Source organism: Labrus mixtus, chromosome 18, assembly GCF_963584025.1.
Source record: "Labrus mixtus chromosome 18, fLabMix1.1, whole genome shotgun sequence".
Classification (NCBI taxonomy): domain Eukaryota; kingdom Metazoa; phylum Chordata; class Actinopteri; order Labriformes; family Labridae; genus Labrus; species Labrus mixtus.
In genome coordinates, this window is record NC_083629.1 from 25,966,044 (window position 1) to 25,983,771 (window position 17,728).

The 17,728-nt window shown below is 41.1% G+C and overlaps 2 protein-coding genes across 2 annotated transcripts; one reads left to right on the forward strand and one right to left on the reverse strand.

The window, feature by feature from the left end:
* Positions 1-1,216: 1,216 nt before the first annotated feature.
* On the forward strand, positions 1,217-3,591 carry ndufaf1 (NADH:ubiquinone oxidoreductase complex assembly factor 1). Its single transcript, XM_061063656.1, has 4 exons — positions 1,217-1,699; positions 1,985-2,170; positions 2,277-2,351; positions 3,377-3,591. Exons 1-4 carry the CDS (start codon positions 1,217-1,219, stop codon positions 3,515-3,517), a joined length of 885 nt encoding a protein of 294 aa, XP_060919639.1. The 3' UTR covers positions 3,518-3,591.
* Positions 3,592-4,541: 950 nt separating this feature from the next.
* Positions 4,542-17,355, reverse strand: nusap1 (nucleolar and spindle associated protein 1). Its single transcript, XM_061063650.1, has 12 exons — positions 17,176-17,355; positions 16,753-16,821; positions 14,876-15,067; positions 8,419-8,602; positions 7,932-8,018; positions 7,731-7,843; positions 7,600-7,650; positions 7,350-7,522; positions 6,515-6,678; positions 5,176-5,292; positions 4,991-5,096; positions 4,542-4,909 (listed from the first exon to the last, which is right to left on the reverse strand). The coding sequence occupies exons 1-12, from the start codon at positions 17,248-17,250 to the stop codon at positions 4,822-4,824; spliced, it is 1,419 nt and encodes a 472-aa protein (XP_060919633.1). The 5' UTR covers positions 17,251-17,355; the 3' UTR covers positions 4,542-4,821.
* Between the last annotated feature and the right edge of the window lie 373 nt (positions 17,356-17,728).

Below are 17,728 nucleotides of genomic sequence, written 5' to 3' on the forward strand. Positions count from 1 at the left end.
CAGTCTGTTAAACAGTCTGTCAAACAGTCTGTTAAACAGTCTGAATAAACAGTCTGAATAAACAGTCTGTTAAACAGTCTGAATAAACAGTCTGTTAAACAGTCTGTTAAACAGTCTGAATAAACAGTCTGTCAAACAGTCTGATTAAACAGTCTGAATAAACAGTGAATAAACAGTCTGTTAAACAGTCTGTCAAACAGTCTGTCAAACAGTCTGAATAAACAGTCTGTTAAACAGTCTGTCAAACAGTCTGTTAAACAGTCTGTCAAACAGTCTGTCAAACAGTCTGAATAAACAGTCTGTTAAACAGTCTGTCAAACAGTCTGAATAAACAGTCTGTTAAACAGTCTGTTAAACAGTCTGAATAAACAGTCTGTTAAACAGTCTGTTAAACAGTCTGTTAAACAGTCTGTCAAACAGTCTGAATAAACAGTCTGTCAAACAGTCTGTCAAACAGTCTGAATAAACAGTCTGTTAAACAGTCTGAATAAACAGTCTGTTAAACAGTCTGTCAAACAGTCTGAATAAACAGTCTGTTAAACAGTCTGTCAAACAGTCTGAATAAACAGTCTGTTAAACAGTCTGTTAAACAGTCTGAATAAACAGTCTGAATAAACAGTCTGAATAAACAGTCTGTCAAACAGTCTGAATAAACAGTCTGTTAAACAGTCTGTTAAACAGTCTGAATAAACAGTCTGAATAAACAGTCTGAATAAACAGTCTGTCAAACAGTCTGAATAAACAGTCTGTTAAACAGTCTGTCAAACAGTCTGAATAAACAGTCTGTTAAACAGTCTGTTAAACAGTCTGAATAAACAGTCTGAATAAACAGTCTGTCAAACAGTCTGAATAAACAGTCTGTTAAACAGTCTGTTAAACAGTCTGAATAAACAGTCTGAATAAACAGTCTGAATAAACAGTCTGTTAAACAGTCTGTCAAACAGTCTGAATAAACAGTCTGTTAAACAGTCTGTCAAACAGTCTGAATAAACAGTCTGTTAAACAGTCTGTTAAACAGTCTGAATAAACAGTCTGTTAAACAGTCTGTTAAACAGTCTGATTAAACAGTCTGTTAAACAGTCTGATTAAACAGTCTGAATAAACAGTCTGTCAAACAGTCTGACGGGACATGGGATGAACACGCTGTAACGTCACAGTAGTGACATCACTTCCGCCTCCTGTTTTGCAGCTCTGATTTCTCCGTATCACCGCTGAGATGTCTTTGCAGAAGATCACACGTCTCCCCTCAGCGAGGCTGCTGACCTCCATCCCTCCTCGCTCTGCGCCCAGACGAGCTGTGACCCAGGGTGAATACAGACGACCCGGCCAGCCCAAAGAAGACAAGCTCCCGTGGCAGAACGTGAACTTTGACCTCTGGAGGGGTCTGGGCGGGATAAAGAAACATTTCACTCTGCTGAAAAAAGAGTTTTTTGAACGCTGGGTGGGTCCGGAGGGCAAACCCATCCTGGAGCACATGTTGGAGCAGAACCGGTTGGTATGGGAGTTCAGGGGTCCGGAGAGCCTGGAGGAGTGGGTGGTGTCCTCGGATAAGGAGATTGGAGGTCATAGTGAGGCGTACTTAAAGCTCGGCAAAAACAATAACACGTGTTTTCTTTACGGGACTCTGAGCTCCACGCCGCCGAGGGACGGAGAGACACGCTACAGTGGCTACTGCAGCATGCGCTCAAAACAACCGCAGGTTAGTGATCTGGTTTTTATTACTCTGACTGCTCATGAGGGAACATCCTGTAAAGATCAAGTAACTGGGCCGCCAAATGGCCTCGTGGTTATGTCTCATGTTTAGTTAAGTTTACATTATATTCTATTTTAATGTGTTTTAGTAATTTGAGTGTTTATTGTTGTTGTTATTGTGACAAATACAAATCTTGAATCTTGACTCTCTATGTACAGAGGCTATAGTCCTCATCACAGCGCTGTGGGTTTGAATCTGACCTCGGCCCATGCATGTCTGTTTCTCCTCCAGGCTTCATTCGACAGGAAGAAGCATCACGACTGGACCAGTTTCAACACCCTGCACTTGCGAGTGCGTGGCGACGGGCGGCCCTGGATGATCAATCTCGCCACAGAAACGTACTTCTCGCACCAGAAGGACGATGTGTACTGTTACTTCCTGTACACGAGGGGGGGGCCGTACTGGCAGGATGTGAAGGTGAGCACTGAAAGCGTAGCTCAGGTGTGTGCGTTAATACATCAAAAAAACATCTCAGGATTTGAACCACGCTGTGTTTCCCTTGTGATGATTTCTCTTCTCACAGATCCCGTTCTCCAAGTTCTTCCTCACACATCGAGGGCGGCTACAAGACGACCAGCACCACGCCTGGCTGGACAAGGTAGAGCAGAGGAACACATCAACTAACACTTCAATAAATAAATGTCAAGTCAGCGCCATGTGACCACTAATAACGCTGACGGCGACAATTTCAGAACGCTGCTCGTCTGTGCTTACTGTTGCTAGGTTACGGCTCACCGCCCTTCAGCTTCCCTTGGTAGTGACATTAAACTCTTTGTGATATTTTGATCCAGCAGATGTCGCCCTTGAGCACCAGCATGAAACCAAAACAACTCGCGCTGCATTGTTGTGTTAGCATGCTAATGCTAGCGATCTTTATTACGCTCGTATCTTCACACTGCATGTAAATTTACCTGAAATGAGCGTGATCTAGAAACACAGTTAAGCAGTGAGTACAGTATGTTATTCTTCTTTTCTCTAGTCCCTCAATTAAACTACTTTTATACGTGAGGGGAGGAGTCAGCCGGCCGTCCTGGAGATGTAAACAAAGTGAAGATAGGACTCTGAAAACTCTGAAAACATCACAGACAGTGGGACTCGGGTGTTACACCCATTGTAGACAGTCATGACTCACAGAGTTATTTTCAGAGGAGATACTTGATTTATATTTAAGAGTGAAACATCACAGATTAAGACTTTGAAGTCTGTTTGTTTATTTAAAGTAATGTTTTGGGGTCTTTATTAGAGAGGACAGCTGAAGTGAGACAGGAAATGTGGGGAGGGGGACGACATGCAGCAAAGGGCCGAGTTCGGATTCGAACCCACGGCCGCTGCAATGAGCTCTATAGCCTCTGTACAGGGTTTGCACTACATAACTGCTAGGTTATCTAGCGCCCCTGTGTGGTCTGTTTTGAACATCTGTTATTATGCATTTATTTCAGTACTTAATGAATGGTGATGAACTAGTTCATGCTAGCAGCTCTGATTCTTACACATTGAATCTGTAGCTTCTGTAGCCGTCTTACCTTTATTTATTCTTTTCCACTTCTAAAGCACTTTGTGACTTACTGAAAAGCACAATATAAACTAAACAGACAGTACTTCCTTATGTTTTTGTATTTGCAGGTAAACACAGTCGGCTTCACTCTGGGGGACAAAGCGGACGGCCCCTTCCAGCTGGAGATCGATTACATCGGCGTGTGCAAAGACTTCGCTCACACCGAGGAGTTTGCCTACGAGATGTACAAGAAGAATCCGGAAGTTTGAGAGGAACTCCTTCAGTGCTGGACCTGGACTGCTTTCTTAAATATCAGCCGACAATAAATACATGCAACACCTTCTCTAAGACGGACAGTTTCTCTCCATCCATCAACCTTCATACCACGAGTTCATGTTTTCTGATTCTTCAGAGTCTAAGTCAGGAGCTTTTGTTTTCTAACACAACTTTGTCTCTACTGTGCAAGCAGCAACCTCCAGTCTTGAAACATGAAGCCGATTCTGAAGTGTAAAAATCCTGCAGTTCCTGGAGTGTCCACTAGAGGCTGGCTGCAGAAGCACAGGAAGTCACATACACACCCATTCTAAAAAGCCTGTTTTTACAGCAGAGATTAACATGTTTACAGCCTGGTTCATAAAACCAAATAGGTGTGATTAGCTCATGTCTCGATGGACACACACTGTACGGGGGGGTGAATGTTTTGATGACTCATCAGTTTTGATTTGATGAAGGATAAGAGTTATTCACAATAAGGCGTGTAGCTGACCTGATTGACAGGTGGGCGCGGTGTAACGGTTTGTCAGGAGGTTTAAAACCCGCCTCAGCTCCAGCTCTCAGCCTGTCGTTAGGTTGACTGAAAGTTAGACTGAGACAGCATTTCCAGCATGGAGACCGCCATCGATGGGACTCCAGCGCCCCCTGCAGGGACAGACGGGGGACGACACTCGTAATAAAATAAGATCATCAGCCTTAGCACTTGAGCGTCCTCTTCCGTTCACCTCTGTAGCGTGAATGATCGACAGGTGTCATGGCGGCCTGATCTTTCTGGACTAAATTATTCCTCATGTTTGACCCTCGTCCTCTTCCGTACATCGTTTCCCTTTAAATCACAGCACATTATCTGACAGCTGCTTTCACATGTTAAAAACATCCTCCGACACGTCAATGAGCCACATCTTAATTATTCATGAGACATATTTAATACGTCATTGAACCTTTTTATGTTTCTGTATCAAATCATGAAGGTCAGAAACTTTTCCAACACTGAAATAAAAGAAAATACAAACGAGGAGATATTTTACCATCGATGTATTTTTTATCATTCTCTCCCAAAAAAGTTAAAACAAAGCAAACATGAAATCTTTACAACAAATCTGCACTTTAAAACATTCCTCACATGAACGTACAGCATGCATCGTTCAAGGTGTTCGAGTCAAATCTAAAATCACTGCACTAAACGTCAGGTAGAAGCTCAAAGGGTAAAAGATCGCAAAAGTACAAAAACAGACGGTGAAATATTTACACAGGAGGAAACGAGCTGTACAAACGTCGACTAACGAGCACTTTTCTTTTTTTACATCATGACGAGTCCTCTCCTCGCTCCCAGCATGCTCTCCTTCTTCTGTTTGCGATCCTCCGCCTGCTTCGCTCTCCTCTCGCCCCTGAAGAGAGAAACAGAAACCTCGATCAGAGACCGCCTCATCAGAGACCCAAAGCGGTCCGAGCTCTGCAGCAGGACCTACCTGGTCTGGACCTGGTGCTGCTTGTAGTTCTTCTGGTGAGAGTTGGAGATCACAGACTTGTTTCCTTCTTGGTTTTCTTTAGCTTCTCCAAACGGCTTCAGTTTCCCTTTAAAAAGATGAATAACCATGAGGGATCTGACCGCCGTCTGACCGTGTTGTAGAGAGACAGTGGACTGCTGTGGTACCTGTGTGAGGCTTGTAGCTGAGGGGGCGGGACAGACTCGCCTTCAGGTCAAAGCTCGCCTTCTTCTGAGTCCCGGGCGTCGTGGAAGTGCTCGTGTTGCCGGTGAAAACAAACGCTCCTAAAAACACGAGGTCACATAAGTGAAGCGGGTTAAACAACATGACTGAAGCTAAACCCCAGAGATGAATATGAGACGTTCCTGCGATGTGAGGCGTGTGAAGAAAGATCCGATCGCAGCCATCTTAACTTTCAAATGGTAAATATTAAACATGTTTAAAATGTTTAAAACATCTGATCTCCTGCTGTGTGGGCGGAACCTAAGGACAGACGAGCACGCACTCTGGACTGAAGGAAGCTCTAAAAACAGTCGCAAATAAATGATAACTCGCCTCCTGCCCACGCTCGAACAGAACATGTTAACAGCACCTCCACGTGAATATTTAATTAAAAGTCCAAAAACTATTCCTGCTGCCTGTCGTCCTCCATGTTTGTTTGTCCTTTAAGTCTCGTTTGATGATGACTGATTATTTCAGAATCAGATTTATTGTCCAGGTATGTTTACACACACACACACACACACACACACACACACACACACACACACACACACACACACACACACACACACACACACACACACACACACACACACACACACACACACACACACACACACACACACACACACACACACACACACACACACACACACACACACACACACACACACACACACACACACACACACACACACACACACACACACACACACACACACACACACACACACACAGAATTTAACTTCAGTGAACTGTGCTCTCTTATGTACAGGTACAACATTAAATATCAACAGAATAAGAAAAGACTAATATTTACATGAACATGAAACAGTGCAGTGGTGAATAGTGTAAAAGATGATGAAGTAACATGATAAATTATTTATAATTATTTCCACATGTGTCCATGTGTGCTGCGTTCAGTCAGCGCTTTTATTTTGAAATTGAGCGGGTGACTCTGCGCCTTCCCGTGTTTTCCTTCCTGCTCTGCTCATCTTGACGCGAGCTGCACGCGGTGTGGACGATCATTGACTAGAGAGGAAGTGAACAGCGCTGAAGTGCACGGCGATGACGGACCGCAGCGCCGTGTGGATATTAGCGGTGAGAGATTTAAGGAGACCTGCAGAGTCCGGACTCTGTTGCTGAATGAATCGTTGCTCTCCACACACAGCAGGAACTAGACCGTTATCTCTCTGGTTGTCTTAGTGCGGCGTCCGCGCTTCATCTTAACCATCTTCAGGTGAACTCAGATAACCTCTACGTGGATGAAGAGGTAAACAGTACCTGGGCTTTTGGTGGCAGAGAGAGCCGACGTCTTCACGCTGTTGGCCTTTCCTCCGTCAGCTGTTTGTCTCTGCGGGGTGCTCGACGCCACACAGGGCGACATGCGAGCGGGCGTCTTCACCATCAACCTCTTGTACTCGTTGTCATGAGTGGCTTCTGAAAACCTGCATGGCAACAAGGTTTGATGTTAAAGGGGAATAACAGCGTTTTAAACCTTTCATACATGTTTTCATCTAAATGACACAAAAAGAGTTTTTAAAGGAACAACGTGCAGAAATCAAATAAACTCTGTTGATATAAAAGTAGAAATGACTTCTTAAAGCGAGCGTGAAGTCAGACTCCCTCTGCGTTTGTTGTTCTCAGCTCTGTGTTCACACTAAAGGGGGCGGAGCTTCCTTCAGCTCGTTTCAGTTTCACTCAGAGACTCAAACATGTCTCACACGTTTTGTTCTCCAGGTGAACCCCTCCCACTCTAAACATTAACCCTGACACCACGTGAGGGGAGAGAGAGGCCACGCCCACTCAGGGACGCCGTGTTTAAAGAGCATTATAACAGGATGTCATCTCAAGAGAACTGAAGGAGACCAAACAGACTTTACAAACAAATTCACTTTGAGATGCATCTCGTTATTTTCAGATGTTTTTCAGCTCGTCTGCCGCTCGCCGTCTCACTCACACTCGGTGGTGAAACAGGACGGGAGGGGCGGGGAGACGGTAACCTCTCCTGATGCTGATAGACGAGGAAACTACAGAACCCCTCAAAACCTTTTAATAAATCTTTGTCAGAGTGACCACAAAGAACCTAACTGACAGTGAACGGGAAAGAGTCGCTCACCGCACGTTGATCCTGCGCGTGGAGAGGACAGACGGTCTGAACGAAGCGACTTCCTTCACCGCCGGTTTGTTTGCTGCAGGTTTATTGGCAGAGAGCAGAGTTTTTCTGCGCCTGTCCTCGGCTGCTGTTTTAGTCGGAGGGGCGGGGCTAAACATGGACGTGCTGCTCGCCTTCTGTGGATAAAAAGCATGAAGGTTAAACGGGTCGGTGGGCGGAGTTTAGATCCTGCAGCTGTAATGTTCAAACTCACCACCGGAGGTTTGGAGTCCGCTCGCTGCAGTTTGGTTTTGTCTGCGAGCTTCTGAAAGTCAGAACAAATAAAAGATGTAATAAAGTTCATAAAGAGATGTTCATGATTAAATCTCGTTCAGACGACCTCACCTTCAGCTCCTTCACTGAAGTCTTGAACGTCTCCATCTGTTTGGTTTTTCGCTGCACGTAAGAGTCGATGGACTCCATCTTGTTGAAATGAGCCTCATGGAGTTTTTTGAAGTCTGCAGAAGAAAGAAAACACACCGCGGTTATTCTGACTCGTAGACCGTCTCTGAAGTTCTTAAAGAGTAAAAAAAGAAACAAACTGACTCGGAGTGACGGGCTTCAGCAGCATCTTCTTGTCCTGCTGGGAGCCCTGGTAACGAGGGATCCTCCCCCCTCGGGACACTTTGGGAGCTTTTTTAAGAGACATCGAGAATGAAGAAAGAAAAAAGTTTGATTCGTGAAGTTCGCTTCAAACATCTTTAAAATGTGACTAAAAATCAGCCACAGGGGGAAAAGGTTCAAACTCACAAGAAAATGTGACTCACTTCATTATCTATACAACAATATGTTTTCTTTATTTAAAAGTAGAAATGCAAATCCTTCAAAAAGGAGGCAGGACTGAGAAGGGAGGTTAGAAAGAAATTCAGGATTGGAATATAATTTTAAAAAGGAAAAAACAAACGGATTAATATTTGAAAGCTTAACGCATATTAAATATTAAAGCATAAACATAACTCATTGTAGCTTTGAATACGTCATTTATAATCACTAAACTAGAATATTTCAGTCTTCATCAGGGTAAACTACTGACCTGTCTGAACAACCACAGGAGCTTCATCCGTGGTGTCCGGCTGCTGCTCACAGTCCGGGGGGGTCTGGTCCTCTTTAGGGGGCTCGTCTTCAGTCCGGTCTGAGTCCTTGGTAGAGGACACTTTTCTCTTCTTGGCGCTCCTGACTTCACAGGGTTCAGAAGACACGGCCTCCTCGGTGTCGACCTGAGAGAAACAACAGTCATTTAACGACTCCTCATGACGGTAAGGAACGAACGAGAACACAACAATGAAGAGAACGTCATGAACACCTACTAACTTAATGATGATGGTCTCCATATTATTGATGATGATGATGGTAATGACGATGGTTTTTGTTTGATAACGACGACTTATAAGATGGTTTCTATACTGATTAGAGCTCTCAAGAACTGCCCTCAATGTTGTGCTTTGCCTCTGGTCACTTCCTGTCAGCACCTGTGTGTCCAATCAGACTCAAAGCTGATCGTTTGCTCTTACTGACATTGTTCCCTTTTTTCTAGATCCTTGTTTGTGTTGTTCTTACTCTCTGATGTACGTCGCTTTGGATAAAAGAGTCTGATAAGTGAATTGTAGAATTGTAGAAGCGTTCATAAGAAGGAGGGGCTTATTAGGGGTCGGTTTCACCCGAGACTCATGCTGCACCATCTGGTGACATAGTTATGTTATCATGAGTCTACTTGTTTGGTCATCAAGGAACAAGCCGTGTTAGGTGTCGATACTGATTGCTTTTGTTGCCGCTCGATGTAGAAACTTGCTCCTGGTCACTCTGCGCTCTGGAAAACTTTTAGCATGTTTGCAATTTGCTCAGAATTGAGGAAAAATGTATTGCAACATCCATTTATCCTATTTAGGGTTGAATATTTTCTCCCTTCAGTTAATGTTTACTTTTATTGATCCCTGCAAAAAATGTCAGTTTTTACACTCAGTTAGTCATGAACACACACACATGTAGAAACAGGATCTTATGAACATGGAGAGATGTCAGAGTGACGGGGCGGCCCACAGCGGGCGCTCCTGAGCTGATGGTGGGGAGGGGGTTTGGTGCCTTGCTCAAGGGCACCTCGGCAGCTCAGGAAGTGATCTGACACCTCTCCAGCTACCAGACCAACTTCCATATGTTGTGTATTTGTGTTGATGTGTTGTGTGTTTGTGTTGATGTGTTTGTGTTGATGTGTTTGTGTTGATGTGTTTGTGTTGATGTGTTTGTGTTTGTGTTGATGTGTTTGTGTTGATGTGTTTGTGTTGTGTATTTGTGTTGATGTGTTTGTGTTGATGTGTTGTGTGTTTGTGTTGATGTGTTTGTGTTGATGTGTTGTGTGTTTGTGTTGATGTGTTGTGTGTTTGTGTTGATGTGTTTGTGTTGATGTGTTGTGTGTTTGTGTTGATGTGTTTGTGTTGATGTGTTGTGTGTTTGTGTTGATGTGTTTGTGTTGATGTGTTGTGTGTTTGTGTTGATGTGTTTGTGTTGATGTGTTGTGTGTTTGTGTTGATGTGTTGTGTGTTTGTGTTGATGTGTTGTGTGTTTGTGTTGATGTGTTTGTGTTGATGTGTTGTGTGTTTGTGTTGATGTGTTGTGTGTTTGTGTTGTGTATTTGTGTTGATGTGTTTGTGTTGATGTGTTGTGTGTTTGTGTTGATGTGTTTGTGTTGATGTGTTGTGTGTTTGTGTTGATGTGTTTGTGTTGATGTGTTGTGTGTTTGTGTTGATGTGTTTGTGTTGATATGTTGTGTATTTGTGTTGATGTGTTTGTGTTGATGTGTTTGTGTTGATGTGTTTGTGTTGATGTGTTTGTGTTGATGTGTTGTGTGTTTGTGTTGATGTGTTTGTGTTGATGTGTTTGTGTTTGTGTTGATGTGTTGTGTGTTGATGTGTTGTGTGTTTGTGTTGATGTGTTGTGTGTTTGTGTTGATGTGTTGTGTGTTTGTGTTGATGTGTTGTGTGTTTGTGTTGATGTGTTTTTGTTGATGTGTTGTGTGTTTGTGTTGATGTGTTTGTGTTGATGTGTTTGTGTTGATGTGTTTGTGTTGATGTGTTTGTGTTTGTGTTGATGTGTTGTGTGTTGATGTGTTGTGTGTTGATGTGTTGTGTGTTTGTGTTGATGTGTTGTGTGTTTGTGTTGATGTGTTGTGTGTTTGTGTTGATGTGTTGTGTGTTTGTGTTGATGTGTTTGTGTTGATGTGTTTTTGTTGATGTGTTGTGTGTTTGTGTTGATGTGTTTGTGTTGATGTGTTGTGTGTTTGTGTTGATGTGTTGGTGTTTGTGTTGATGTGTTGTGTGTTTGTGTTGATGTGTTTGTGTTGATGTGTTGTGTGTTTGTGTTGATGTGTTGTGTGTTTGTGTTGATGTGTTTGTGTTGATGTGTTGTGTGTTTGTGTTGATGTGTTGTGTGTTTGTGTTGATGTGTTGTGTGTTTGTGTTGATGTGTTTTTGTTGATGTGTTGTGTGTTTGTGTTGATGTGTTTGTGTTGATGTGTTTGTGTTGTGTATTTGTGTTGATGTGTTGTGTGTTTGTGTTCATGTGTTTGTGTTGATGTGTTGTGTGTTTGTGTTGATGTGTTTGTGTTGATGTGTTGTGTGTTTGTGTTGATGTGTTGTGTGTTTGTGTTGATGTGTTTTTGTTGATGTGTTGTGTGTTTGTGTTGATGTGTTTGTGTTGATGTGTTGTGTGTTTGTGTTGATGTGTTGTGTGTTTGTGTTGATGTGTTTGTGTTGATGTGTTGTGTATTTGTGTTGTGTATTTGTGTTGATGTGTTTGTGTTGATGTGTTTGTGTTGATGTGTTGTGTGTTTGTGTTGATGTGTTTGTGTTGATGTGTTTGTGTTGATGTGTTGTGTGTTTGTGTTGATGTGTTGTGTGTTTGTGTTGATGTGTTTGTGTTGATGTGTTGTGTGTTTGTGTTGATGTGTTGTGTGTTTGTGTTGATGTGTTGTGTGTTTGTGTGTTTTTGTTGATGTGTTGTGTGTTTGTGTTGATGTGTTTGTGTTGATGTGTTGTGTGTTTGTGTTGATGTGTTGTGTGTTTGTGTTGATGTGTTTGTGTTGATGTGTTGTGTGTTTGTGTTGATGTGTTTTTGTTGATGTGTTGTGTGTTTGTGTTGATGTGTTTGTGTTGATGTGTTTGTGTTGTGTATTTGTGTTGATGTGTTGTGTGTTTGTGTTGATGTGTTTGTGTTGATGTGTTGTGTGTTTGTGTTGATGTGTTGTGTGTTTGTGTTGATGTGTTGTGTGTTTGTGTTGATGTGTTTTTGTTGATGTGTTGTGTGTTTGTGTTGATGTGTTGTGTGTTTGTGTTGATGTGTTGTGTGTTTGTGTTGATGTGTTGTGTGTTTGTGTTGATGTGTTGATGTGTTTGTGTTGATGTGTTTGTGTTGATGTGTTGTGTGTTTGTGTTGATGTGTTTGTGTTGATGTGTTGTGTGTTTGTGTTGATGTGTTTTTGTTGATGTGTTGTGTGTTTGTGTTGATGTGTTTGTGTTGATGTGTTGTGTGTTTGTGTTGATGTGTTGTGTGTTTGTGTTGATGTGTTTGTGTTGATGTGTTGTGTATTTGTGTTGTGTATTTGTGTTGATGTGTTGTGTGTTTGTGTTGATGTGTTTGTGTTGATGTGTTGTGTGTTTGTGTTGATGTGTTTGTGTTTGTGTTGATGTGTTGTGTGTTTGTGTTGATGTGTTGTGTGTTTGTGTTGATGTGTTGTGTGTTTGTGTGTTTTTGTTGATGTGTTGTGTGTTTGTGTTGATGTGTTTGTGTTGATGTGTTGTGTGTTTGTGTTGATGTGTTGTGTGTTTGTGTTGATGTGTTTGTGTTGATGTGTTGTGTGTTTGTGTTGATGTGTTTTTGTTGATGTGTTGTGTGTTTGTGTTGATGTGTTTGTGTTGATGTGTTTGTGTTGTGTATTTGTGTTGATGTGTTGTGTGTTTGTGTTGATGTGTTTGTGTTGATGTGTTTGTGTTTGTGTTGATGTGTTGTGTGTTTGTGTTGATGTGTTTTTGTTGATGTGTTGTGTGTTTGTGTTGATGTGTTGTGTGTTTGTGTTGATGTGTTGTGTGTTTGTGTTGATGTGTTGATGTGTTTGTGTTGATGTGTTGATGTGTTTGTGTTGATGTGTTTGTGTTGATGTGTTGATGTGTTTGTGTTGATGTGTTTGTGTTGATGTGTTGTGTGTTTGTGTTGATGTGTTTGTGTTGATGTGTTGTGTGTTTGTGTTGATGTGTTGTGTGTTTGTGTTGATGTGTTGTGTGTTTGTGTTGATGTGTTGATGTGTTTGTGTTGATGTGTTTGTGTTGATGTGTTGTGTGTTTGTGTTGATGTGTTTGTGTTTGTGTTGATGTGTTGTGTGTTTGTGTTGATGTGTTTTTGTTGATGTGTTGTGTGTTTGTGTTGATGTGTTGTGTGTTTGTGTTGATGTGTTTGTGTTGATGTGTTGTGTATTTGTGTTGTGTATTTGTGTTGTGTATTTGTGTTGATGTGTTGTGTGTTTGTGTTGATGTGTTTGTGTTGATGTGTTGTGTGTTTGTGTTGATGTGTTTGTGTTGTGTATTTGTGTTGATGTGTTGTGTGTTTGTGTTGATGTGTTTGTGTTGATGTGTTTGTGTTGATGTGTTGTGTGTTTGTGTTGATGTGTTTTTGTTGATGTGTTGTGTGTTTGTGTTGATGTGTTGTGTGTTTGTGTTGATGTGTTTGTGTTGATGTGTTGATGTGTTGTGTGTTTGTGTTGATGTGTTTGTGTTGATGTGTTTGTGTTGATGTGTTTGTGTTTGTGTTGATGTGTTGTGTGTTTGTGTTGATGTGTTTTTGTTGATGTGTTGTGTGTTTGTGTTGATGTGTTGTGTGTTTGTGTTGATGTGTTTGTGTTGATGTGTTGTGTATTTGTGTTGTGTATTTGTGTTGTGTATTTGTGTTGATGTGTTGTGTGTTTGTGTTGATGTGTTTGTGTTGATGTGTTTGTGTTGATGTGTTGTGTGTTTGTGTTGATGTGTTTGTGTTGATGTGTTGTGTGTTTGTGTTGATGTGTTTGTGTTGATGTGTTTGTGGTGATGTGTTGTGTGTTTGTGTTGATGTGTTGTGTGTTTGTGTTGATGTGTTTTTGTTGATGTGTTGATGTGTTTGTGTTGATGTGTTTGTGTTGTGTATTTGTGTTGATGTGTTTGTGTTGATGTGTTGTGTGTTTGTGTTGATATGTTTGTGTTGATGTGTTTGTGTTTGTGTTGATGTGTTGTGTGTTTGTGTTGATGTGTTTGTGTTGTGTGTTTGTGTTGATGTGTTGTGTGTTTGTGTTGATGTGTTTGTGTTTGTGTTGATGTGTTTGTGTTGATGTGTTTGTGTTGATGTGTAGTGTGTTTGTGTTGATGTGTTGTGTATTTGTGTTGTGTATTTGTGTTGATGTGTTGTGTATTTGTGTTGTGTGTTTGTGTTGATGTGTTTGTGTTGATGTGTTGTGTGTTTGTGTTGATGTGTTGTGTTGATGTGTTGTGTATTTGTGTTGTGTATTTGTGTTGATGTGTTTGTGTTTGTGTTGATGTGTTTGTGTTGATGTGTTGTGTGTTTGTGTTGATGTGTTGATGTGTTTGTGTTGATGTGTTTGTGTTGATGTGTTGTGTGTTTGTGTTTGTGTTGATGTGTTTGTGTTTGTGTTGATGTGTTTGTGTTGATGTGTTGTGTGTTTGTGTTGATGTGTTGTGTGTTTGTGTTGATGTGTTGTGTATTTGTGTTGTGTATTTGTGTTGATGTGTTTGTGTTTGTGTTGATGTGTTTGTGTTGATGTGTTGTGTGTTTGTGTTGATGTGTTGATGTGTTTGTGTTGATGTGTTTGTGTTGATGTGTTGATGTGTTTGTGTTTGTGTTGATGTGTTGATGTGTTTGTGTTGATGTGTTTGTGTTGATGTGTTGTGTGTTTGTGTTGATGTGTTTGTGTTGATGTGTTGTGTGTTTGTGTTGATGTGTTGTGTATTTGTGTTGTGTATTTGTGTTGATGTGTTTGTGTTTGTGTTGATGTGTTGATGTGTTTGTGTTGATGTGTTGTGTGTTTGTGTTGATGTGTTTTTGTTGATGTGTTGTGTGTTTGTGTTGATGTGTTTGTGTTTGTGTTGATGTGTTTGTGTTGATGTGTTTGTGTTTGTGTTGATGTGTTGTGTGTTTGTGTTGATGTGTTGTGTGTTTGTGTTGATGTGTTTGTGTTGATGTGTTTGTGTTTGTGTTGATGTGTTGTGTATTTGTGTTGTGTATTTGTGTTGATGTATTTGTGTTGATGTGTTTGTGTTGATGTGTTGATGTGTAGTGTGTTTGTGTTGATGTGTTTGTGTTGATGTGTTGTGTGTTTGTGTTGATGTGTTGATGTGTTTGTGTTGATGTGTTTGTGTTGATGTGTTGTGTGTTTGTGTTGATGTGTTTGTGTTGATGTGTTTGTGTTTGTGTTGATGTGTTGTGTATTTGTGTTGTGTATTTGTGTTGATGTGTATTACCTCTGCTGCACTTGGTGGTAACTCTGCATCACACTCAGATGTCGTAGCAGTATCAGAGACTTTTCTCTTGGTACCGTTTCCTTTGCCTCGACGTGTGTTCACAAACACAACGCTGCTGGAAACGTCTTCTTTCCTCTCCTGAGCTCTTTCCTGTGTTACGTCTTCTTCAACTACGACCTCTTCTTCTTGTTCCTGGAAAACAACAACACACAGTTTGTAATCAACGTTTAGTCCCAGTAGAGCTGGTCTCCAGCAGCTGCTGACTGGATGTTCTCTTTACGGTCCCCTAATCCTACAAAAGACACGATGAGGATATTTACAGGCAACGCTGCCAGACAGAGACGTTTCATGATATATGTGGACTATAATGATGCTCAACCACAAGTTCAGACTCAATATGTTATAGCATTAGAGGATTTGGGTACCTGTCTATCGTAGTCAGCCACGTGTTAAGAACGTATATGTTTAAAATTAAATGTAGGATGTAAACAAAACTAAGCTGCTGTGATGAAGATAAAGATCAACTTTATTGATCCCCCATAGGGGACATTTTTTTGTCACAACAGCTCAAGAAACAGGAATATAATTATCAAAAATAACAAGAAGTTAAAAATCAAACATATGTACATCGGTGAAATAAAGGGAGAAAAAATACAATAATAGAATAATGAAGAGAAGATGTGGCTCGTGTTTGTGGGTTAATCAAGTCAAAATCATCATCAGGCTGTCGCACAAGGACTGACGTCTGCTGCTGACGGGTACAGGATGACTGACAGCTGCACGTCATAAGTACTCTAGTGCAATTTCATGTTTTAGGTCGGTGGGTAGATCCAGTGTTTCCCCTACCATTATATTATTATTATTATTTTATTTTTTAAAGATTTATTTTTGGGCTTTTCGTGCCTTTATTGTAGAGATATGATAGTGGATATAGTCAGAAATCAGGGAAAGAAGTCATTTAAGGAACCTTTCTGATAGTAAAGGACAGCTGTCATTAAAAGTAACACATAAACACCAAGACTCCTTCAAGTGTTTGTGTCGTCGTGTCGCTGTGTCGGCTTGTCCCCACCCCCCCAACGCTGTAAACCTAGGGGAAACACTGAGATCATTTGTGGGTTTTTCATGAATCTAGTCAGTTTCCCTCTTAAAGCATCACAGACTGATGCAGCTCATGGATCATCTGAAAGGGTTTAGAGTCCCTCCATTCTAGTTTGACAAAAACAGGGGCCCAAAGAAAGCTAGACAGGGCCCTGCAGACAGATGTCTGCGTCCTCTCACAGGTCTAGTCTGTGTTCAGATGATGTTTCAGTGTCTACGCCCTTTCTGTTAACTGTTTAGTGCTGTTTTTATTTTTGTATTGTTGCAGGGCAGAACCTGGAAAAGAGACCTCGGTGTCAGTGGGTCCTCCCAGAAAAGATAAAGGATCAATAAAAAAAGTGTGTGTGTGTGTTACTTTTGTTTGTGTGTGTTACTTTTGTTTGTGTGTGTGTGTGTGTTACTTTTGTGTGTTACTTTTGTTTGTGTGTGTGTGTGTGTTACTTTTGTGTGTGTGTTACTTTTGTTTGTGTGTGTGTGTGTGTGTGTGTGTTACTTTTGTTTGTGTGTGTGTGTGTGTTACTTTTGTTTGTGTGTGTGTGTTACTTTTGTTTGTGTGTGTGTGTGTGTTACTTTTGTTTGTGTGTGTGTGTGTGTGTGTTACTTTTGTTTGTGTGTGTGTGTGTGTGTGTGTGTGTGTGTGTGTGTGTTACTTTTGTTTGTGTGTATGTTTTGTGTTGAGTTTTAACTGGACCTTGAGTCTGAAATACAGTTTTGAATTTAATGTAATCTACATAAAGACTTGGTTTAAGACACAGCGTCATTAAACAGAATAAACTCACCTTCCCATGATCCTCCTGGTTCTTTTCTTCTTGATAATGCTGCTTGATCGCCTTCAGGAGTTTATCGGCCTAATTTAAAACAAAAGAAGATTAATTCACACAATATCAAACATTAGCTTACAGAAACTGTCAGTGTAACACAGTCAGACTATAGACTGTAAATATTAGAATCAGACTATAGACTGTAAATATTAGAATCAGACTATAGACTGTAAATATTAGAATCAGACTATAGACTGTAAATATTAGAATCAGACTATAGACTGTAAATATTAGAATCAGACTATAGACTGTAAATATTAGAATCAGACTATAGACTGTAAATATTAGAATCAGACTATAGACTGTATTAGAGTCAGTTTGTGTCAGCAGAGCCAGAAGTAACTGCAGACATTAACCGCTTCATTTCAAAGAAGCCGTTACCTTCATGTTCGCCTTCAGCCCGAGCTCCTTAGCAACGCTCCGTAACTCCGCGTATTTCATGGAGTCAAAATCCATGTTGGTGTGAAAGTTTTATCCGTTTTTTGTGAGGGGTAATCGGCGTAAACACGTTTGATAGAGCTGCTCTGCTGGAAGCTGTGGCGGCGCCCGACGGTTAAAAAAATACTCTAATTCAAAACAGAGCAAATGGAGCGGTTTGATTGGCTCATGAGTGTAACCGGATGTACCGCGGAGCCAATCAGAGCGAAGATGCTCATTCGGCATCAGCGTTTCGGCTAACAGCCGTTAATCCTCTTCGGATGGTCGTGTACGTTAAAATTGTTAATAATTATTTTGTCACTAGCGTAATCTAAATTTAATATCATATTAAATTATGAATTATTAAAACACTCAGATTTCCAGATGGTGGCACTGTTACCCCGAACAAACTTATCATGCGTTCACGTACTCCCAGGATGCTCGGAATTTCCCAGTTTTGAATTCGTTCCTCCAAATTCGGTGATTCTCGAGCCCTTTGTCGCAATGTAAAAACAAA

Coding starts and splice junctions, on each gene's coding strand:
- nusap1 (XM_061063650.1), bottom strand. CDS start 17,250: ATGGATTTTGACTCCATGAAATACGCGGAGTTACGGAGCGTTGCTAAG. Junction 15,068..16,752: donor ACCAGGAGGATCATGGGAAG/GTGAGTTTATTC, acceptor GTTGTTTTCCAG/GAACAAGAAGAAGAGGTCGT. Junction 6,679..7,349: donor ACGCGCAGGATCAACGTGCG/GTGAGCGACTCT, acceptor GTTGCCATGCAG/GTTTTCAGAAGCCACTCATG.
- ndufaf1 (XM_061063656.1), top strand. CDS start 1,217: ATGTCTTTGCAGAAGATCACACGTCTCCCCTCAGCGAGGCTGCTGACC. Junction 1,700..1,984: donor TGCGCTCAAAACAACCGCAG/GTTAGTGATCTG, acceptor TTTCTCCTCCAG/GCTTCATTCGACAGGAAGAA. Junction 2,352..3,376: donor ACCACGCCTGGCTGGACAAG/GTAGAGCAGAGG, acceptor TTGTATTTGCAG/GTAAACACAGTCGGCTTCAC.